A 22,046-nucleotide genomic window follows, 5' to 3' on the forward strand; every position below is an offset into this window, starting at 1 on the left:
TAAAGAAACGAAAATTTGAAAAATCAAGAAACTAAAAAATCTAAAATTGAAAAAACGAAGAATTAAGCAATCTAAAATTTGAAAAATCGGAAAATTGAAGAAACGAAAAATTGAAAAAAATTTAAATCGAAAAATTTAAATTTGAAAAAACAAAAAATCGGAACCTTGAAAATGGAAAAATTTGTAAAAATGGAGAAAATAAATTCGAAACAAAAAATTGTAAAATCAAAAAAATTCGAAAGTTCCAAAATCATAAAACTGAAAAATTAAAACTTGAAAACTCGCCAAATTGCAAATCGAAACGGAAAAAGTGAACAATCAAAAGCCTGAAAAGACGAAAAATTAATCTACCTGAAAATTGAAAAAGCGAAAAATCTAAAAATCAAAAATTATCGCGAAATTGAAAAATCGAAGAAATGAAAATTTACGAATCCAAAAATTGAAGAAATGCGGAAAAAGTAAAAATCGATGTTGCAATTCCAAATTACGTAATTGTAATAAAAAAATTGAAAACTGGAAAATCAGAAAACTAAGAGTCAAAACAGTCAAAACACGAAAACTTAAATACATATATCAAAAATAATAAATAGAAAAGGGTAAATTCGGAAAACTGTAAAATGGAAAAGTTGCAAAAGGAAAAACTGACAAAAAGAAAAACCGAAAAATTCTAAAGTTGAAAATCGAAAAATTGAATACTCAAAAAGATGCAAACAAATTAATTGAAAAAACATCAGATTAAAAAATAGTAAATCGGGAAAATGAAAAATCTAAAAAATGAAAAAACAAAACATTAAAATATCTAAAAATTAAAAAAAAAGAATTTAAAACTGAAAAATCCGACAGTAAAAAGTCTATGGATTGAAAAATTCAAGGTTGAAAAATTGAAACATTGAAAATCTAAAAATTAAAGAAACGGAAACGGTGAAAATGAGGAACTGAAAAATCGTAAAAACGAAAAATATCTAAAAACTAAAAAATGGATACATTGTAATGTTGATAATCGAAAAATTGGAAACTCAAAAAATGCAAATCGAATCATTGAAAAAACAAAAGATTGAAAAATAAAAATTCGAGAAAATGAAAAAATCGGAAAATTTGAAATCGAAAACTGAAAAATTCAAAAGTGAAAAAGCGTAGGAATTGAAAAACTCGAAGGCTGAAAAATCAAAACATTACAAATCTAAAAACTGATGAAACGGAAAAAATGAAAAATTGAGGAAATGAAAAATCGTAAAAACGAAAATCTCGAAAGATTAAAAAATTGTAAAGTTGCATAATCGTAAAACTGAAAAAACGAAAAGTTGAAAAATCGGAACATTTAAAAATTGGAAGCCCAGAAATTCGAAAATTGAAATGTTGGATACTCAAACAAACTGCAGCTTGAATAATTGAAAGATTGGAAAACGAAAAATTTCAAAGATGAAAAGTTTAAAAGTTTAAAATATCCAAAAGTTGAAAGATCTATGAATTGTAAAATTGAAAAATAAAAAAAAGTACAATCGTAAAAGTGAAGAAACGAAAAGGTGAAAAATCGGAAAATTGAAAATCTTAAACTAAAAAGCCGAAAAATTGCATTTAAAAATATTGAAGAAATGAAAAGTTTTAAAAATATAGAGCTGAAAATTGACAAACGGAAAAACTCAAAAATCGAGAAATTGAAAATGTTAACCTAAAAACCCGAATAATTGCAAGTGAAAATATTGAAGAAATGAAAAAATTTTTAAATCGAAAGCTGAAAAATTGATAAATGAACAAACTGCAATTGGAACAAAATTGAAGAACCGAAAAATTGAGAAAATTAAAATTAAAAATCGAGAAACTGAAAAATCAAAATCTTAACATTTCTAGAAAATTGGAAAGCGAAAAATTGCAAATCTATAAATTGGAGGAACGGAAAAAGTGGAAAAAGGAGAAATTAAAAAAAAAATTAAAATCTAAAATATTAAGTTTGAACAATTGCAAATCGAAAAATTGAAGAAACGAAAAGTTGAAAAATTGAAAATCTTAAACTAAAAATCCGAAAAATTGCAAGTTTAAAAACATTGAAGAAATGAAAAATTTTTAAAATCAAGAGCTGAAAATCCAGAAATTGAGAAACCGAAAAATAAAAAAAAAAAACGAAAAATTAAAATATCTGAAATTAAAAAAATCGAAAAATTGAAGAAACGTAAAAGTTGAAAAATCGAAAAATTGAACCTTTTAACATTTCTAGAAATTTGGAAAGCGTTAAATTGAAAAATTCGAAAAATTGCAAATTGATAAATTGGGGAAACGGAAAAAGCAAAAAAACGAGAAATTGAAAAAACAGAAAATTAAAATCTAAAATACAAAGTTTGAAAAACTGCAAATCGAGAAATTGAAACCAAAAAAATAAAAAATCGAAAAATTGTAAAATTGAAAACCTGGAAAATCGAAAAATTGGAAAATTAAAAATCTAGAACCTGAAAAATCGAAAAATAGAAATTGGAAAATCTAAAAATTGCAGAATTAAAATCGAAAAATGGAACAACTGAAAAATCGGAAATATCGAAAAACTAACAAATAGTAAAATCGAAAAACTGAAGAACCTTAAAGGTCAAAAATCGCTGTTATATCTAACGCTTTGGGTAAATCTCAATTTTTTGTTATTTGTATTTAACTTTAGCAAAATGGCTCAAATTTGGGAAACTTTTAGTATTTTTTTAAGAACGTGGAAAAATTTTGGGAACCCCAGCTGTCTTGTTTCTGAAAGAGTTTGTAACAATTTTGCGAACTCTTGTGATTTTTTTATTTAAGAATGTGAAGGAATCTTTGGGATCGTAGTGTTTTGTTTTGGAAAAAATGTATTTATAATTGAAAGACTTCGTAATAATTTTTGGGCACCTGCTGTCTTTTTTTTGAAGAATGGAAAAATCTTGGGAACCCCAGCTATCTTGTTTTTGGAAGAGTTTCTAACATTCTTTTGGACACTTTTAGAAAAATCTTGGGATCCTTCTTATTTTGTTAAAGCGTTTCTGTCAATTTTTTTATTTAAGAATGTGAAACAACCGGTTTATTTTTTGAATTTTTTACCAAATTTGACCTTTCAAAATGTTAAGAACCTCGAACAAACCGTCCTTTTTTTAGTAAACCCCCAAATGAAGCCTTTAATCGCCCACCAATTTTAGGAATTTCATGCCTAGAACGGGAAACAAAAACCACCACGTGTGCGTTGACATAAATATACATATATTTGGGATACATCACTTACATAGTCAGACTGTGTAAACTTTACAAAATAGAGACCAAACAGTAGCACCAAAGTTACAATTATAAAAAATACTTTAAACAATTAAGCACAAAATATAGTAAGATTAGCGATACCAGTCACATCTCAGTGGTAACTGCATTGGTGAAATCAGCCACTCCTACCAACCTCCTCAACACTCATCATCACCAACCACTCAAAACATCGGCAAAATAGCACCAAATCAATCGCTACTGGCCAAAGCCACCTCGTCTTCCGGCAAGTTAGTCCTCTTGAAATCGGGATCGTTGACCAAATAGAGAACAAAAACGCCGAAAAAGCCGAGGAAGAGCGCTAGAAAGTTAATCAGGATGGCTTCAGACGGAAGCTGTGCGTAACCGGTGTCCCTGGAATAAAAAAATCGTGATGTTTCCCATTTAAACTATAAAAAAAAAATAATAATGACTTACAAAGTCCAGAGCGTTTTCTCCGTGAGCCCTGTGAGGGCTGAGATCAAAGCTAGGACGAAAATCGCAGTCCCGGTGGCCACGTGGACCGGAAGCACCGCCGAGCGGAGGGTTTTGGAAAGACCGGGGTAGAGGAAGCTCATAAAGCCGAACAGAAACTAAAAAATTAAATAACAATTCTTTGTTAACAATTACATAAATAGGTTACTTTCTACAGGAAGCGCTATTATTATATTTGCCTAAACACGATTTTTTTTTAATTAGACACAAAATAGACCACGTACATGAAAGAATGACTCATTTCCTTAAACACCGGCCGCCTTATCGCTTGAATAATTACTTAAAAAAAAAACGCGGAACCACGCCGCAGACCTTACTTAACTTAAGTCACTCCCCCCCCCCCTGCCACTCACCTGTCCAGTAAACAAAATCGCCGTGATCAGTCCAAACCACGAATGGAACGTATACAAATTGGCAATTGGGGGCTTGGCGTAATTGTGCGAGTCGAACACGGCCTTCAGAGCAATCACCGCCAAAATAAAGGTCGTGCCATGGAGTAAAGCATGCAAAATTTTCAGTCTCTTTTTCGGGGCAGCCCTCCCCGTCCTGTACACAAGAATTGCTGCAAAACCCAATTTAGAGCAAACCTCTCCACCAAAGCCACTCACAGTGCCCGTAAATGAACAGCATCCCGATGCTCATGAGCAACGGGTGCCAGTTGAACTGCGTCTTGGTGTTGGACGACCAGGAGAAGCCCCCTCTGTGCTTCACCAACCATGTCAGCATCATGACCATCATGCCCACCCCCAGCGCGGTGGTGAAGTAGTACAGAGAGCGGTAGTTGCGGGTCTTGAGGTGTTCGGCTCGGGCCTCCATCGTGTTGCTGCAAAAATTGGTCGTTATTTTGTAAATTAATTTTTTTTTATTTATTTATAAATTATAATAAAGAGTTGGTTGTTGTTGTATTTTTGTTAAAATAAGGCGACGTGGGGCAATACGCACCTGAGCAGACCAACAGATTGTTCCTCCTCCACTGCCGAAGGAAGAGAGTCGGAACTCATGAGAAAGAAGCAACAAGTCGTGGCAAAAATCAATACGGTTTACCCCTCCTACTTGAAGTACTGTTAGATAACCTAGTTGGGTGTTGGGCGGTGTGGGGCGGCAAAGGAGGCAACGGAGCGATTAGACCGTGTTTTCGGTGAAAAACCATAAAATTGCATTGTTGTTATCGCAGTGACAACAATAATGCGAGATGATGAATGACAGATGACGTGTGAGGTTATGTTGTGATTTGACGGTACATGGATAAGGGTGGTCAAGCGTGGGACGAGGGTCAAGCGGGGAGTTGTCACGTGTCGTCAACCCCCGCACACGCAATGCGTAATTACGGTCATTACAAAAACATTCAAAACGTCGATTTTGACAAGTCTTGGTGTTCTAGGGACAGGTAGTAACTTTTGTGTAAGCATGCGCACTGCGCAGTTGATCGAGGTTGCAGGAGATTAATGACAAACCAGAGAACATAGAGAAGCGTTTTACTTTCGAAAATTGACATTAGATTTACCAGAATATTACAAGCTGCTTACTGTTTTCTTCACTTTAATTCAGGTCACACGAATTACAGTTCGTCGTCTGAGAACTTGTTTGATCTACAGACTAGAGCGCACTCAAGCCAATGTCGACTCTAAGCGTTCGGAAACGATTTGATTTATAAGCCATGATCCGTGATCTGATACACATCCTAACCGGTTTCGACCATAATTTCTTGCTGTTTCAACTTTCGAATTCTCAGTTTTTCAGTTTACTCTTATTTATTATTCAATTTTTGGATTTTTCTATTTTTGAATTTTATAAACCCTTTATTTGTCGATTTTTCATTGGATTGATTTTTCAGGCTTTTTGGTTTTTTAATTTTTCTAGTTTTTCAGGTTTCGATTTTTCAACTTCACTTTTTTGATTCTTCGATTTCTCAATTTTTTAATTTCTCAGTTTTTATAGATTACAGTTTTGGGATTTTTCAGTTTACTTCTTATTCAGTTTTTCGATCTTACGATTTTGCAGGTTTCTGATTATTCAATTTTTAGATTTTTTTAAGGTTTTGATATTTCGACTTCACTTTTTTAATTTTTCGATTTCTCAATTTTTTGATTCTTTGGATTCTCAGTTTTTGGATATTTCGGTTTTGGGATTTTTAGTTTTTCGATTCGTCAGTTTTTCTTTCAATTTTCAGTTTTTCGATAGTTCAGTTCTTGAATTTTTCAATATTTCTGTTCTTCGACTTTTCCATTTGTGACTTCTGGATTTTTCGATGTGTCGACTTTTTACTTTTTCGATTTTTAAAATTTTAGTTTTCAATTTTTTGGTATTTTAATTTTTCAATATTTAAAATTTTTAATTTGTCGATTTCTCGATTTTTCATTTCAGCTCTTCCATATTTCGATTTTTCAAATGTTTCGATTTCTTAATATTTAGATTTTTCGACTTCCCGGTTTTAGATTTTCTGTTTTTCAATTGTCATTTTGTCAAATTTTCGATTTTTTAATTTTTCAAATTTGACTTTTATAAACTCTCAATTTTTCGATTTTTCAATTAATCGATGTTTTGATTTTTCTATTTCTTCAATTCTTTAATTTTTTGATTTTTTAGGTTTTTCATTTTTCAATTTAACGATTTTTAAATATTTCAATTTTTCGATTTTTTACTTTTCTAAACTCTTTATTTGTCGATTTTTCAATTAATTGATTTTTCAGGTTTTTTGGTTTTTCAATTTTTCTATTTTTTTCAGGTTTTGATTTTTCAACTTCACTTTTTTGATTCTTCGATTTCTTAATTTTCCAATTTTTTAATTTCTCAGTTTTTCGACATTTGAGTTTTGGGATTTTTCAGTTTACTTGTTATTCAATTTTTCGATTTTACGATTTTGCAGGTTTTTGATTGTTCAATTTTTCGATTTTTTTAAAGTTTATATATTTCGACTTCACTTTTTTGATTTTTCGATTTCCCAATTTTTAGATTCTTTGGATTTTCAGTTTTGGGATTTTTCAGTTTTTCGATAGTTCAGTTTTGGGATTTTTCAGTATTTCAGTTCTTCGACTTTTCCATTTTTGACTTCTGGATTTTTCGATGTGTCGACTTTTTACTTTTTCGATTTTTAAATTCTAGATTTCTCAATTTTTTGGTATTTTAATTTTTCATTTAAAATTTTTAATTTTTCGATTTCTCGTTTTTTCATTTCAGCTCTTCTATATTTCCATTTTTTAAATGTTTCGATTTCTTAATCTTTCGATTTTTCGACTTCTCGGTTTTAGATTTCCTGTTTTTGAGTTGTCGTTTTTCTAATTTTTTAAATTTTAGATTTTTTGATTTCTCGATTTTTCATTTCAGTTCTTCGATATTTCAATTTTTCAAGTTTTCGAATTTGTCAAGTGTTTCGATTGCTTAATCTACGGATGTTTTGACTTCCCGGTTTTAAATTTTCTGTTTTTCAATTGTCATTTTGTCAAATTTTCGATTTTTTAATTTTTCAAATTTGACTTTTATAAACTTTCCATTTTTCGATCTTTCAATTAATCGATGTTTTGATTTTCCCATTTCTTGACCTTCGAGTGTTTCGATTTTCCTGTTCTTCAATTCTTTAATTTTTTGATTTTTCAGGTTTTTGATTTTTCAATTTTACGATTTTTAAATATTTCAATTTTTCAATTTTTCAAATGTTTTGATTTCTTAATCTATCGATTTTTCGACTTCCCGATTTTAGATTTTCTGTTTTCAATTGTCATTTGGTAAATTTTAGATTTTATAATTTTTCAAATTTGACTTTTATAAACTCTCAATTTTTCGATTTTTCAATTAATCGATGTTTTGATTTTCCCATTTGTTGACCTTCGAGTGTTTCGATTTCCCTGTTTTTCAATTCTTTAATTTTTTGAATTTTCAGGTTTTTGATTTTTCAGTTTTACGATTTTTAAATATTTTTTGACTTTTCTAAACTTTTTTTGTCGATTTTTCAATTAATTGATTTTTCAGGTTTTTTGGTTTTTCAATTTTTCTATTTTTTCAAGTTTTAATTTTTCAACTTCACATTTTTGATTCTTCGATTTCTCAATTTTTCAATTTTTTAATTTGTCAGTTTTTAGACATTTCAGTTTTGGGATTTTTCAGTTTATTGTTATTCAATTTTTCGATCTTACGATTTTGCAGGTTTTTCATTTCTCTATTTTTCGATTTTTCGACTTCATCACTATTCGATTTCTCGTTCTTTGGATCTTTCAATCTCTCAATTTTTCGCATTTTTGAGTTTTCTGATTTCTCGATTTATCGAGATTTGGATTTTTCGATATTTTGATTGTCAATATCTCAATTTATAAATTGTTCAATTTTTAACTTTTCGATTTTTGGATTTTGACCTATTTCGGTTTCTCAATTGTTCAACATTTCGACTCCACGATTTCTTGTTCTTTTGATTTTTCGGTTTCTCAGTTTTTCGATGTTTCGATTTTTCAGTTATCCGATTTTTTAAATTTGGGAGTTTCAATTTCCCGATTTTTCGTTTTCGGTTTTTAAATTTTAAAATATTTTGGAATTTCTCAGTTTACTTATTATTCAATTTTTCGATCTTACGATTTTGCAGGTTTTTGATTTTTCAATTTTTCGATTTTTTTAAGGTTTCGATATTTCGACTTCACTTTTTTGATTTTTCGATTTCCCAATTTTTCGATTCTTTGGATTTTCAGATTTTGGATATTTCAGTTTAGGGATTTTTCAGTTTTTCGATTCGTCAATTTTTCTTTCATTTTTCAGTTTTTCGATAGTTCAGTTTTGGGATTTTTCAATATTTCTGTTCTTCGGCTTTTTCATTTTTGACTTCTGGATTTTTCGATGTGTCGACTTTTTACTTTTTCGATTTTTAAATTTTAGAGTTCTCAATTTTTTGGTACTTTAATTTTTCAATATTTAAAATTTTTAATTTTTCGATTTCTCGATTTTTTATTTCAGCTCTTCCATATTTCAATTTTTCAAATGTTTCGATTTCTTAATCTTTCGATTTTTCTACCTAGATTTTCTGTTTTTCAATTGTCATTTTGTCAAATTTTCGATTTTTTAATTTTTCAAATTTAACATTTATAAACTCTCAATATTTCGATTTTTCAATTAATCGATGTTTTGATTTTCCCATTTCTTTACCTTCGAGAGTTCCGATTTTCCTGTTCTTCATTTCTTTAATTTTTTGATTTTTCAGGTTTTTGATTTTTCAATTTTACGATTTTTTGACTTTTCCAAACTCTTTATTTGTCGATTTTTCAATTGATTTTTCAGGTTTTTTGGTTTTCAATTTTTCTATTTTTTCAGGTTTTGATTTTTCAATTTCACTTTTTTGATCCTTCGATTTCTCAATTTTTCAATTTTTTAATTTCTCAGTTTTTGGACATTTGAGTTTTGAGATTTTTCAGTTTACTTGTTATTCAATTTTCCGATCTTACGATTTTGCAGGTTTTTGATTGTTCAATTTTTCGATTTTTTAGGGTTTCTATTTTTCGACTTCACTTTTTTGATTTTTCGATTTTTCAGTTTTTAGATATTTCATTTTTAGGATTCTTCAATATTTCGATTCTTCGGCTTTTCTATTTTTGACTTCTGGATTTTTCGATGTGTCTACCTTATTACTTTGACGATTTTCAATTTTTGGACTTTTAAATTTTAGATTTTTCAATCTTTTGATATTTTAATTTTTCAATATTTCTTAATCTTTCGATTTTTCGACTTCCTGGTTTTAGATGTTCTGTTTTTTAATTTTTCGATTCGTTAATTTTTCATTCCCGATTTATCGAGATTTGACTGTTCAGGTTTTCGATTTATCAGTTTTTCAATTTTTTATTTTAGCCTATTTCGGCTTCTCAGTTTTTCCAGTTTTCCATTTTTTCGTTTTTTGATTTTTCCGCTTTTCCAATTTTTCAATTTTTAACTTTTTGTTTGTCGATTTCTCTATTTTTCGACTTCATCACTTTTTGATTTTTCGTTCTTTTGATCTTTCAATCTCAATCTTTCAATTTTTAAAATTTTTAAGTTTTTTGATTTATCGAGATTTGGATTTTTCGATATTTTGATTGTCAATTTCTCAATTTATAAATTGTTCAATTTTAACTTTTCGTCTCCACGATTTCTTGATCTTTTTCAATCTTTCGGTGTTTCGATTTTTCAGTTATCCGATTTTTTCAATTTGGGGGTTTCGATTTCTTGATTTTTCGTTTTTCGGTTTTTAAATTTTAGATTTTTGAATTTTACATTTTTCGATTTTCTGATGTTTCATTTTTCGATTTTCAGTTCTTCGTTATTTCGATTTTTCAATGTTTCGGTTCTACGATTTTTCTATTATTAGATCTCTCGATTTTTTGAATTTTCGATTATTTTTATTTTTCATTTTTTTTTCTCCCTGTTAATATCATACAAAAATTGTCACTAAAAACATTTAAGAATTCATAAAAAAAAACACAGTGTTTCCAAAACATTTTCCCGAAAAAAACCCACTAGGGTTACTACGATTTCAACAATATTCTTAGTTTAAGAAATTTTGCTATACCAAAAATACTATTTAAATTTGGCGCTTGTCTTTTTCGGTTGAGGACTCCAATGTCAATAAGGGTGGTTTTGCAAAATCAGCCTGTATGTCGCATCTGTATTAATCTATGGACAAACAAATCTTGAATTTTTGTAAAGAACAATTTCTCTATTAAAATCAGCCATAAACGTGATATTCCACTCGTCACAAAAACAATAATAAACTATGTATGAAAATAAAGTGGTTATCTGTCTCTAGAAACAGGGACCCGCACAGCTGACACTTGACGTTTGTGGTTATGTATTTACTCCTAATCTGAGGTTATGTAGTTATCAAACGTGTCAAACCGTCCCAAAATGAACGCTTTGGGGCTCAGCATGATAGTAAAAATGGGTTGCATTTGTGCGCGCGAGTCCATCGACATCAACGGCATTAAATACATCGTGAAAGAGCGCCTGGGCGAAGGGTGAGCACCTAACCTCACTTCCGACAAACTCGAACCTCTCTTTTCCAGAGGCTTCTCCACCGTCGACTTAATCGAGCACAAAGGAACAAAACGTAAATTCGCCTTAAAACGTATCCTATGTCACAGCGTCGAGGACCAGAAGGTCGCCATGGACGAAATTTCCTACTACAAGAAACTCAAACACCCCAACATCATCGAGCTGGTGGACTCCACGTTCAAAGGATCGGCTGACATCGTAGTCAACGCCACGTCCGAAGCTTACCTAGTGTTGCCTTATTACCGCCGGGGTACCCTGCACGACTACCTCACGCTTAGATCGTTCAATCGGAACTACCTCGATGTGAAAGAAATCATCCGGTTGTTCATGGAGATCTGCCAAGCGGTGAAGTACTTACACGATTTTACACCCGAAGCGATCGCGCATCGCGACCTCAAAGTCGGAAACGTGTGTCTCACGGAAGACATGACCCCGGTTTTGATGGATATGGGGTCGTGCGCAACCGCAAAAGTCCAAGTTTGTGGGGCCCAAGACGCCCAGAAACTACAGGACTTGGCAGCGGAGAGGTGCTCAATGACGTACCGAGCGCCGGAGTTGTTTCACGTGGAGAGTTATTGCGTGATCGACCAACGAACTGACATTTGGGTATTATATTTAATAATTGTAAAACCATAGAAATGATTGTTTGATTGTGCAGAGCTTGGGTTGCGTGCTGTTCGCGCTGTGTTACTTTAAGTCGCCGTACGACTTCGTGTACGAGCGCGGCGACTCCGTCAACCTGGCGGTCATTTCTGGCACGATTACGTTCCCTGAAGACACCCCTTTCAACGAAGTATACACACAAAATTGTCTCTAAAGACGCCTTAATTAACTAATTTTGGTTTTTAGGACGTCCACGACTTGATTCTTTTCATGTTGAAGGTCAACCCGTCGGAGCGCCCTTACGTCGACAGCGTCATCGAAAAAACGCGACAATTAAAAAACAAAATCGAACCAGTTGTATAATTTATTTTTCTACACTGTAAATATTGTTTAATATACACTTTTACTTTTCTTCGGTTACGATAATCGAAATACCGTGGGCTTGCAACTTGCCGCTTTTCACGTCGCTGATTGCTTGACGGAGTTCCTTTAAAGCCACGACTCCGATGAGTCGGCCAATCGCGGTGACGTAGGCGGTGTTAAGCCCCACTAGCGAGAAGAGGGAGTGCACTTTGAGGAGGGACGTCCTTTCGACGAGCTGGAAAGGGGCGGGGTCGATCGGGCACGTGCGGAAATCCACGGATTTCTGCATCTGGTAGCGCTCCCACTTCTTTTGCAGTTTCGGGGTTAAGTCGCAGACGCGTTTGGTTGGCTGGAATTATAGAGGTGGAGCGAGTGGGAGGGGCGTCGGTTGATACTTACGAGAGTGACCGACTTGGTGCGAGCGCGGATTTCGCCGGGGCTTTCGTACAGAGGGTTGTAGGTGAACTGCAACGTAGTGATTGGTTGGTAATATTAGGTGCGTTAAACCATTGATTAAATACATATAGATAGACCCATGCTATTGTTTGGAGCGAACAGGCCAACGGCCGGCGAACAAGAGATGGCGCACCAACAGTCGGACACCAATCACGCGCATAGGTAACACAAATCACACCAACAATACATTTAATAAATCTACCACTCGATAGAGGGCGACGAAAAAAATGTGTAAAAATCTCATAGTCAGCATTTAGATAATTTACAACGTTGCCAGATGTGTCTAACACAAGTTTGCCGTTATTTCTAGCCAAGTGGGTTTTATTTCGTTTAAAAGTTTCTGATAAAGAAATGGGATTATTATAATGAATAAAAATAAATAAAACAAACAAATTATTACTTGTTATTTTAAATACTTGTTAGTGCTAACATTATTATAAATACGGTCCGGTAACTCAAATTTTATAGAAAGAGTGAGATGTTTCAGGACGAGCCGAGTTTTTAATTTCGAAACGAGTACTGCGAAAAGAGTTATCGGAGGTATGTCGTTATGGATTTTATTTCATACTGTCAACATATTTTTTTTATTCGATAAAATAATTACTATTTTGGAAAAAGTTCAAATCGAGTCACTTTTTCTGACATCGTTAGCAACCGCTGTTTGGCTAATGTTTTAATTTGTTTATTCGTGCAAATCAGCATCAAATGTTTAACAAACTAAAATTTTCATTGAAGAGACAGACTGTTCTAGGAAACTTTATTACAAATGTCTTCATTTACGAGCTGCTGAAGGACCGCCGGTCTCATTGATAATTTTTACCTACTTCAGTTCTTACCTGGCTTGTACTTAAGAATGAAGCGAAAAATGTTCCAACAATAAAAACCAAAATGTACAGACTGGAAATATAGTAAATGGGGTAATACCTACATACAAACGTATGCGTAATATGTCGTTAGACATTAGGTATTTATCAAAATTAACCAAATCTCTTAGTTTACGCACTATTGGACGATGACTCCTTAAAACGGTCAGAATACTTAATCGCATTATTCCATTGACACCTACCTAAAACTTTGCCAGATGAACCTAACACAAATTTGCTGATATTTCTCGTCAACCAGGTAATATTTGATTTTGAAGTTTCTAGAAGTAAATAAATGGGAATATTATAATGAACAAATAAAACAAACAAATTATTGTTATTATTATTTGTTGTTTTAATCCATTAGACGCTTGTAGGCTATCGCATACTTTTCTTGAAAAATCGGTAATAAATTCAGTGAAGCATCTTTGCCCCTTAATTCCTATGGGTAAAATGGGATTTTGAATAGAGATCGCAGAAACATTTTTTATGGTTTTATGGTTTATTTACATAATTTACTTATTTACAATGAATGTTTTTAATATATAATACAAGTTCTTGATATTATTTATTTTTATTACAATTAATAATCTTGTGTTATTTTTCATTTTCAACAAGAAAATTTTGTCGCTTATTATCTAACATATTTTTATACAATGAGAAACACCATATGTTTCACATCACAGGACGTTGCAGGAAAATACTTAAGTAAATAAGCTTTTGTTATTTCACTTCGACGCAAGAACCATTTCAAAGAAAACAAACAGTGAAAAAGCGGAACAGATTCACAAAGTTTTCTTTTTACTTCCCGAGCGTAAGCAAAGGAAGTATTGTAATCGAGTCCGTCGGCCGACTCTCTACTTTTACGTTTTCTCGATCTTTCATGACTCCTAGAAGACGAAGAAATAGGTCTCCCATTTCCGTCTGTCTGCCCGTCTGTCCGTCCGTCTGTCCGTCCGTCTGTCCGTCTGTTGTCCCGGATTTTTATTAGACAGATAATCTCCGAAAGTACTCGACCGATTGTTGTGAAATTTTGTACTTATATTAAGAATATCATGTAGATGGTAAAACGCTAACCAAAATTTGTCTAATCATCCCCACCACTAATGCGATGACGTCACTTCAAAATTGTACATAGTAAATGGGTTTTCAATTGTATAAAATAACATAGTCCTACACATGTAGTTTACAACTCTGAATCGACTTTTCACCCGAAACGTCCAGATTTTTGGAAAAAAAATCAAAATTATAAAACAACATTTTGAAATTTAATTTTTAATCTGCTAACCAGAATGCTTTGAAATGTTGCAGATGTTTTAAGGCTATAAAGAGCATCATAAATCTTTAGTCAAAAAATATTTGCTTATCCCCTCCAAAAACTTGATGACGTCAGCTCAAAAATGTTTGTGGAATAAATCATATCTAAAATGTACAAAATATAGTGAGCCTGTACTTGTCATTTATCACTCCATTCATATTTTTTGGATTTGCATATACAGAGTGACTCAAAAAATTAATGAATGCGTAAATATATTTTATTGATTTAATCAGGAACTACAAAACGGAATGCTCTGACATCTTGCACATGTTTTAAGGTTATAAAGAGCATAATAAATGTTTAGTCAAAATATATTTGCTTATCCCCTCCAAAAACTTGATGACGTCAGCTCGAAAATTTGCCGAATAAATCATATCTAAAATGTACAAAATATGATCAGTCTGTACTTGTGATCTATCACTCCATTCATATTTTTTGGATTTGCATATACAGGGTGATTCAAGAAAATAAATGAAAGCGTAAATTTATTTTACTGATTTACTCAGGAACTACAAAACCGAATGCTTCGAAATCTTGAAGATATTTTAAAATTATCATAAGCATGGTAAATTTTTGATCAAAACGTATTTGGTCGTCCCCCCTAAAAAATTTATGACGTCACCACAAAATTTTGCTGAATAAATCCTATCTAAAATGTACAAAATATGGTGAGTCTCTTCTTGTGATTTATCATTCCATTCAAATTTTTTCGATTTTCATATGCAGGGTGACTCAAAAAAATTAATGAAGGCGTAGATTTATTTTATCGATTTAATCAGGAATTACAAAACCGAATGCTTTGAAATCTTGGGAATATTTTAAAGTTATTATAAGCATGGTAAACTTTTGTTCAAAATGTATTTGTTCATCCCTCCTAAAAAAATTGATGACGTCACCCTTAAATTTTGCTGAATAAATCCTATCTAAAATGCAAAAAATATGATGAGTTTGTACTTGTGATTTAACATTCCATTCATATTTTTTAGATTTTCTTAAGAGGTGGTTCAAAAAAATTAATGAAGTCAATTTATTTTATTGATTAAATTAAAGGCAACACTTATTATTAGTATTACACCCCAACCAACCCAATTTGGTAGACACAAAATTTGTTAAAGGAAAAACTCGGTTGAAACATAAGGGTAGCACGCTTATTTACATCGACTTTAACATTACAGACCTGCATTTGTTTTATGCGCTCACTTGGTTCCGCGAATGTGAAATAGACATGTTTATAATCAACCAATTGTGAATTTCACCGTCAAGAATTAAAATAAAACCCAATGTTTTATATAATAAGCGGAAGTCGAAGCAATAAAACCGATGGTCGTTTTGTTTACAGTTTCTCTGTTTGACTCTCACGTATGCTGTTACGCCTGTCATCTTAAATTAAGAATGTTTATACATACACGATTTTCAGTTGCCTCTGATACGTATACGTGAGTAAATTGTTTCGTTATTTTATTGATTATTACAAATCAATATTCAAAACGACCCAATTCATTTTCCCGAAAATTTGAGAATATAATAATTTTATTCTTAGTATTACACTACATCTATCCCAACTGATATACGTGTCCTTGCAAAAATGTTGATGACGTCATCGCAATTTTTTTTTAAATTCCCACTACAAAAATGTAATGAGAAAAAAAAACACAATAGGCATGCAGTCGTCAAGTTTCCGACAGCGACGGAAGTACTGTCTAAACTCTTTAGACCAATTTTTTGAAAAGGTTTTGGTCGAACATGAGCTTCTGTTAGTTTTGTGAGCGCGCGACACTTTGTATTGTTTCTGTCAATTTCATAAAAATCTATTATATCCTGGAATGAAATAATTTTCTGAGAACTGCCATTACTACTCTTTACAACATAGTTGCCATTTAGCATATTATTCCTTATACTTTTAGCAATGTGCATTGTGTCAGGAATAGCAAAAATTTTTATTTTTAATTGTGTTTCAAATGTGTCATTTTGATTTTGTGTTATTTCCAAGAATGGTTTTTTGTGTGTGACATTTAACATCGAGTATGCTGACTGATTCCCCGTACTCTGATCGCAGATTATCATTTTTGGATTTAAATTACATTGTCGCAATTTCTCCAATAACTCTGGTATTAACTGCACTAAAATTGTATTGGAAACTGGTTTGTGTGACAAAAAGTAACTAACAGGTAATTTCCAGTTTGAATATATACCTCTAAGAAAAAAAACTAATGCATATTTTGCTGAAAGAGGTTTTCTTCCTAGGTGACCCATGTCCTCGTATCCTTCAAAAACATCCATATGTTTATTATATCCTAATTTTTCAGAAGTAATCATTTCGTCAAAAACTATTGTGCAGTTTTTTTCGGGCTCGGGAGAAATTTGTTTAAAAATCTCATCGTTAAAGCCTGGTTGAAATTTAGACTGACTAATCCATCTTTTAATAGTAGTTAAACCTGGCAAAACAATTCCTTGATGCCGTAGAAACTTGTACGCGGCTGGGGACTTATAAAATAACATGATAGAAAAATTTTTCTCGTCAACATTCCATTTTTTTTTATTATGTTTCAGTTGCATGTTCGTAAAAATTTTAGAATTACTCGAACCAAATTTAAAAGAATTTATAAAATAATCGATGCTAGATGTTTTCCTTAATTCATGTACTTTTACGCGTAATCTCGCATTTCTCAGTCTAAGTTTATTTGCCTTAGATGTATAGTACTCTAATTTACTTTTTTTTGCTTCGATTTCATCTTCATTATTTGCTTGCATTTGGGCCTTCACCACGTTTTATTTGTGTCAGATTTCCAGTTTCATGTCTTAATTCAGCGGATAATTATCTGAATCACTATCGGCAAGTAGTGCATTAGGCCTATTGGAGATAGGACTGCTAAAACAAAAAAAAAAAAAACGCACAGTAGCAATACCTCATTGGTGGTGCGGAAATTTGCCTGAAATCGATATTTTTATTGTAAAATGTACAATACACCATATTTCCCACCCACTGCAAAACAGAAGAAAAAAAAGAAAACTTTGTGAATCTGTTCCGCTTTTTCACTGTTTGTTTTCTTTGAAATGGTTCTTGCGTCGAAGTGAAATAACAAAAGCTTATTTACTTAAATATTTTCCTGCAACGTCCTGTGATGTAAAACATATGGTGTTTCTCATTGTATAAAAATATGTTAGATAATAAGCGACAAAATTTTCTTGTTGAAAATGAAAAATAACACAAGATTATTAACTGTAATAAAAATAAATAATATCAAGAACTTGTATTATATTTAAAAACATTCCTTGTAAATAAGTAAATTATGTAAATAAACCATAAAACCATAAAAAATGTTTCTGCGATCTCTATTCAAAGTCCCAATTTACCCATAGGAATTAAGGGGCAAAGATGCTTCACTGAATTTATTACCGATTTTTCAAGAAAAGTATGCGATAGCCTATAAGCGTCTAATGGATTAAAACAACAAATAATAACAATAATTTGTTTGTTTTATTTGTTCATTATAATATTCCCATTTATTTACTTCTAGAAACTTCAAAATCAAATATTACCTGGTTGACGAGAAATATCCGCAAATTTGTGTTAGGTTCATCTGGCAAAGTTTTAGGTAGGTGTCAATGGAATAATGCGATTAAGTATTCTGACCGTTTTAAGGAGTGCTCGTCCAATAGTGCGTAAACTAAGAGATTTGGTTAATTTTGATAAATACCTAATGTCTAACGACATATTACGCATACGTTTGTATGTAGGTACTACCCCATTTACTATATTTCCAATCTGTACATTTTGGTTTTTATTGTTGGAACATTTTTCGCTTCATTCTTAAGTACAAGCCAGAACTGAAGTAGGTAAGAATTATCAATGAGACCGGCGGTCCTTCAGCAGCTCGTAAATGAAGAGATTTGTAATAAAGTTTCCTAGAACAGTCTGTCTCTTCAATGAAAATTTTAAATTGTTAAACATTTGATGCTGATTTGCACGAATAAACAAATTAAAACATTAGCCAAACAGCGGTTTCTAACGATGTCAGAAAAAGTGACTCGATTTGAACTTTTTCCAAAATAGTAATTATTTTATCAAATAAAAAAAAATATGTTGACAGTATGAAATAAAATCCATAACGACATACCTCCGATAACTCTTTTCGCAGTACTCGTTTCGAAATTAAAAACTCGGCTCGTCCTGAAACATCTCACTCTTTCTATAAAATTTGAGTTACCGGACCGTATTTATAATAATGTTAGCACTAACAAGTATTTAAAATAGCAAGTAATAATTTGTTTGTTTTATTTATTTTTATTCATTACAATAATCCCATTTCTTTATCAGAAACTTTTAAACGAAATAAAACCTACTTGGCTAGAAATAACGGCAAACTTGTGTTAGGCTCATCTGGCAACGTTGTAAATTATCTAAATGCTGGCTATGAGATTTTTACACATTTTTTTCGTCGCCCTCTATCGAGTGGTAGATTTATTAAATGTATTGTTGGTGTGATTTGTGTTACCTATGCGCGTGATTGGTGTCCAAGCTTTTCGCCGGCGTTTGACGGCCGACTGTTGGTGCACCATCTCTTGTTCGCCGGCCGTTGGCCTGTTCGCTCCAAACAATAGCATGGGTCTATCTATATGTATTTAATCAATGGTGAAACTTACTTTATTGTCGCTGTCTGAGTCGTACGTGTTGTCGTCTTCAAGCCGAAATTGTTCCGATTTAGGTTTTTTGCATTCGTTTTGTTCTTCGTCGTTTAGTTCTTGCAGACGGCGATTTTTTCCAACGTGGGTTTCAATCAAATCGATTAGTTGCATTCGTGGGATGGACCCTAGGAGGATGAGTCGGACGGGGTTGTTCACCAGAGGGAAGGTTTTAATCCCTTTGTTTTCGGTGAGGAGGTTTTTGAGTTTTTCGAAAGACATGCCGTGGTAGATGTATTTGACGTCGGTTACCATGAAGTCCTCAACGTAGACGCTGTAAATCGCTATATATATTTTTTAATAATTAGTATATAGAGTTAATTGCATATGTAGTTAAGCCACGCCCCTAGCTCCTCCCTTTCACCCAATCAAAACAGAGAAATTTAAGACTCACCACTATTTCTGGGTAACATATCCGGTAAATAGGGCAACCCTTTTGCCTTGATAGCGCTGTCGTATAAACTAGAACTACACAGTTGGGCTATACTATTGGATATCAAGTTTGCAATCAGAATGGGTATTACGTGAGTAATTTGACTCGACATTTCTAAAACAATCATACAAACGCACATGGTTTGGGTGACGGCACCACTGAAAGCCGCCGCCCCCACTAAAGCGTAACCTCCTGGTACGACTTTAGTTATTCTTCCATGGTAACTCAAACCAGTGGGATACCATGTGTTCATTAGCTCACCCAAAATGCGCCCAGCCGCCGCCCCTATGCGAAAATTCGGAATAAAACTACCATTAGGGATAGGCATGGTGGCAGCCAGGATGTTACAAACGAACTACAACAAAAAAATGTTGGTAGAACTACTAGCGATACAATAATTAGGTACATTAAAAGCGATTAGGCAGACAAGGTGTAGGTACGGCCCTGTCCACGGCGTCTTCCAGTTGTTGACGACCGCTTGTTGAGCAACCGTCAAATTCGGGGCCATCCACGAAAAATTAGCAAACATGTGTTGGACCTGGACGGCGTATCCAACGTGACCCGCCATAAACTGCCCAATCCCTAACGGGAAATTAATGGAAGCCACAACCAACGAAATAAACCCTGGATACACAAAATGACTAAAAAAGAGGCGGAGTTTATCATTAGGGTGGAGCAAATATAGACTTACTTCGCCTGCTTGATTTTCTTAATCAGTTCACTCCCCTTGACGAACCTTCCGAACCTGATTCTCATTCTCATGTAAAACGCCGCCCCGAAGCCACAAATTATCCCTAAAATACTAAAGGCGAGTAGCTCTTGCGCCGCCCACGGGGTATCCACGAAAAAACTGGTCTTGAAGACTACCGTCACCGACTCCACCCCTTCGATCCAGACTAGGAGCAACCGGTAGAACGTCGCCCCCCAGACCGCCGCACAGAAACCTCTCCAGTAATTCCTGGTTCCGTAGTAGGCGGTAGTGAGTTCCACGCTCAAGAGAACGCCGCCGATGGGGGCACCGAAGGTGCAGCCCACCCCCACGGCGGTGGCGGCCGCCAGCATTTCCAGTTTGCGGCTTTCGTTCTGGTAGATTCCGCGGAAGCTGACCATTTTGCCTAGAAGGTGGGCGCAGCAGCAGGAGATGTGCATCAAAGGGCCTTCTTTTCCGAGGGGCATGCTGCTGCCAAGGGTCGAGGTTATGCCGACTACTTTGGCGACGAGGACCCGAAACGTGAGAAAGTCCTTGACGTAAACGCCTCGAAGGAGGGTCTTCATTTCAGGGATTCCGGACCCTGAAACAACTTAATTCGTGTACCACAGTTTCTTAAATGTTGAAAGTGACTCACCGACGGCTTTGGGACCCACGAGCTTAACGAAGCCCGCACTGAACATGCATAGGGTGACCGGTAGGGCAATCCAGGCGAAGTACCTAGCCCATGGGTGGCCACCAACGGCCAGGTCTTTGTACAACCACATTCGACCTAAAAACGGATTTTAGACAACCTAAACCTAGTACTGTGGTGGTACCAACTCCAGTTGCACATTTTGACACCCCAGTCGATCATGTAGCTGATTAAAGCGACAAGGATGCCTAAAGCAGCCAAATAGAACCACTCTTCGCCAAAATGGCCGAAAAGGTTCCTCCAAACGTAGGTAGTACATTTCAGAAGCCACCCTACAAGACAAACTTAAATAACCGTCTTCTTTGTGTCTTCGTACCTTGAAAGCCATGAAGAGCATGAAGTTCCTTCCTCAACTTCTTCTCTTCTTCTTTCACGTAACTCAACCTAAACAAATCAGTCGGTTTTTTCTCGTCGTACGACTGCACTGGTGCCATATACGATTCGTAGAGGACATCTTGAGGCAGATCATTCCGCTTCTTCATCTTCACACCACCTGGCCACACACTACACCACTCTAACGCCAGTGGTCAATATTTACCCACTTTATCGCCGCCACTAGGTCGGGGCCACCAAATATTTACCCCCAATCCCAGACCCCCAAAACAAACACTCTACTGTCATAAACTTTATTATCATTAATATCATCTCTTTAAATTACTTACAATTAAATAAACATCGCTTCTTCTATCACAATCAACAAATAAAAATTAGTCCTTATCAGTTATCACAACTCTTACGTATGCACCTATACTTTCGAAACCAGCGTCTGGGCCGCCTCGTTGTCCGAATCACCATTATCACTATTGATGGTACCGACGTTACCATTTGAGTTCGTTTCGACACCATGCGGCGGCAGGTTGCCGCTGTTGGCGTCCTCGATGGCCTTACGGAGGTCTTTTAAACCGACCACCCCCACCAGCTTCCCGATGGCGGTCACGTAGGCGTGGTTCACCCCCACCATGGAGAAGAGGGAGTGGACTTTGAGGAGGGACGTCCTCTCGACCAGCTGGAACGGGGCGGGGTCGATGTGGCAGGAGGAGAAGTCGACGGGAAGCTGCATTTGCTCCTCCTCCCAGGTGCGCTGGTCCTCGGGGGACATGTCGCAGACGCGCTCGCGGGGCTGCAACAACCAAGTGATCAAAAACTATTTTTAACACTAGAGATAAAAGTGCGTGGGTGCTGTGCGGAATAAG

At 34.2% G+C, this 22,046-nt stretch overlaps 4 protein-coding genes across 7 annotated transcripts in view; 1 reads left to right on the forward strand and 3 right to left on the reverse strand.

Annotated features, from left to right (window-relative positions):
• Positions 1–3,186: 3,186 nt before the first annotated feature.
• Positions 3,187–5,119, reverse strand: LOC135140106 (transmembrane ascorbate-dependent reductase CYB561). Its single transcript, XM_064070521.1, has 5 exons — positions 4,675–5,119; positions 4,341–4,555; positions 4,086–4,294; positions 3,676–3,830; positions 3,187–3,612 (listed from the first exon to the last, which is right to left on the reverse strand). The coding sequence occupies exons 1-5, from the start codon at positions 4,731–4,733 to the stop codon at positions 3,450–3,452; spliced, it is 801 nt and encodes a 266-aa protein (XP_063926591.1). The 5' UTR covers positions 4,734–5,119; the 3' UTR covers positions 3,187–3,449.
• A 5,358-nt stretch (positions 5,120–10,477) lies between these two features.
• Positions 10,478–11,745, forward strand: LOC135140080 (serine/threonine-protein kinase 16). Its single transcript, XM_064070483.1, has 4 exons — positions 10,478–10,694; positions 10,743–11,337; positions 11,390–11,524; positions 11,581–11,745. Exons 1-4 carry the CDS (start codon positions 10,585–10,587, stop codon positions 11,695–11,697), a joined length of 957 nt encoding a protein of 318 aa, XP_063926553.1. The 5' UTR covers positions 10,478–10,584; the 3' UTR covers positions 11,698–11,745.
• LOC135140079 (chloride channel protein 2-like) lies at positions 11,681–21,438 on the reverse strand. Of its 2 annotated transcripts, XM_064070482.1 has the most exons (10): positions 21,170–21,438; positions 20,982–21,125; positions 20,797–20,931; positions 20,142–20,742; positions 19,857–20,091; positions 19,588–19,805; positions 19,412–19,485; positions 18,979–19,301; positions 12,097–12,162; positions 11,681–12,046 (listed from the first exon to the last, which is right to left on the reverse strand). In XM_064070482.1, exons 1-10 carry the CDS (start codon positions 21,333–21,335, stop codon positions 11,738–11,740), a joined length of 2,271 nt encoding a protein of 756 aa, XP_063926552.1. In that variant the 5' UTR covers positions 21,336–21,438; the 3' UTR covers positions 11,681–11,737. The 2 variants fall into 2 exon arrangements, with proteins under 2 accessions (XP_063926552.1, XP_063926551.1); XM_064070481.1 differs by having other exon boundaries at positions 19,412–19,805.
• A 25-nt stretch (positions 21,439–21,463) lies between these two features.
• Positions 21,464–22,046, reverse strand: part of LOC135140077 (chloride channel protein 2) — a 67,030-nt gene continuing 66,447 nt past the window's right edge. For all 3 annotated transcript variants that reach the window (XM_064070478.1, XM_064070479.1, XM_064070476.1), the window contains one exon: positions 21,464–21,973. In XM_064070478.1, the coding sequence (XP_063926548.1) occupies positions 21,599–21,973 (375 nt within the window). In that variant the 3' untranslated portion in view covers positions 21,464–21,598. The remainder of the gene's footprint in view (positions 21,974–22,046) is intronic.

Source organism: Zophobas morio, unplaced genomic scaffold (assembly GCF_036711695.1).
Source record: "Zophobas morio isolate AGI-343-1 ecotype UQ-CSIRO unplaced genomic scaffold, CSIRO_AGI_Zmor_V1 ptg000038l, whole genome shotgun sequence".
NCBI lineage: Eukaryota > Metazoa > Arthropoda > Insecta > Coleoptera > Tenebrionidae > Zophobas > Zophobas morio.

Excerpts from the sequence above, each read along its gene's own strand:
- LOC135140106 (XM_064070521.1), bottom strand. The coding sequence starts at position 4,733 with ATGAGTTCCGACTCTCTTCCTTCGGCAGTGGAGGAGGAACAATCTGTT. Across the intron at positions 4,556-4,674 it reads CAATCTGTTGGTCTGCTCAG|CAACACGATGGAGGCCCGAG; the intron begins GTGCGTATTGCC and ends CAATTTTTGCAG. Across the intron at positions 4,295-4,340 it reads GCTGTTCATTTACGGGCACT|CAATTCTTGTGTACAGGACG; the intron begins GTGAGTGGCTTT and ends TGGGTTTTGCAG.
- LOC135140080 (XM_064070483.1), top strand. The coding sequence starts at position 10,585 with ATGAACGCTTTGGGGCTCAGCATGATAGTAAAAATGGGTTGCATTTGT. Across the intron at positions 11,338-11,389 it reads ACCAACGAACTGACATTTGG|AGCTTGGGTTGCGTGCTGTT; the intron begins GTATTATATTTA and ends TTGATTGTGCAG. Across the intron at positions 11,525-11,580 it reads AAGACACCCCTTTCAACGAA|GACGTCCACGACTTGATTCT; the intron begins GTATACACACAA and ends TTTGGTTTTTAG.
- LOC135140079 (XM_064070481.1), bottom strand. The coding sequence starts at position 21,335 with ATGAAGAAGCGGAATGATCTGCCTCAAGATGTCCTCTACGAATCGTAT. Across the intron at positions 21,126-21,169 it reads TGCTCTTCATGGCTTTCAAG|GGTGGCTTCTGAAATGTACT; the intron begins GTACGAAGACAC and ends TTTGTCTTGTAG. Across the intron at positions 20,743-20,796 it reads CGTGGGTCCCAAAGCCGTCG|GGTCCGGAATCCCTGAAATG; the intron begins GTGAGTCACTTT and ends AAGTTGTTTCAG.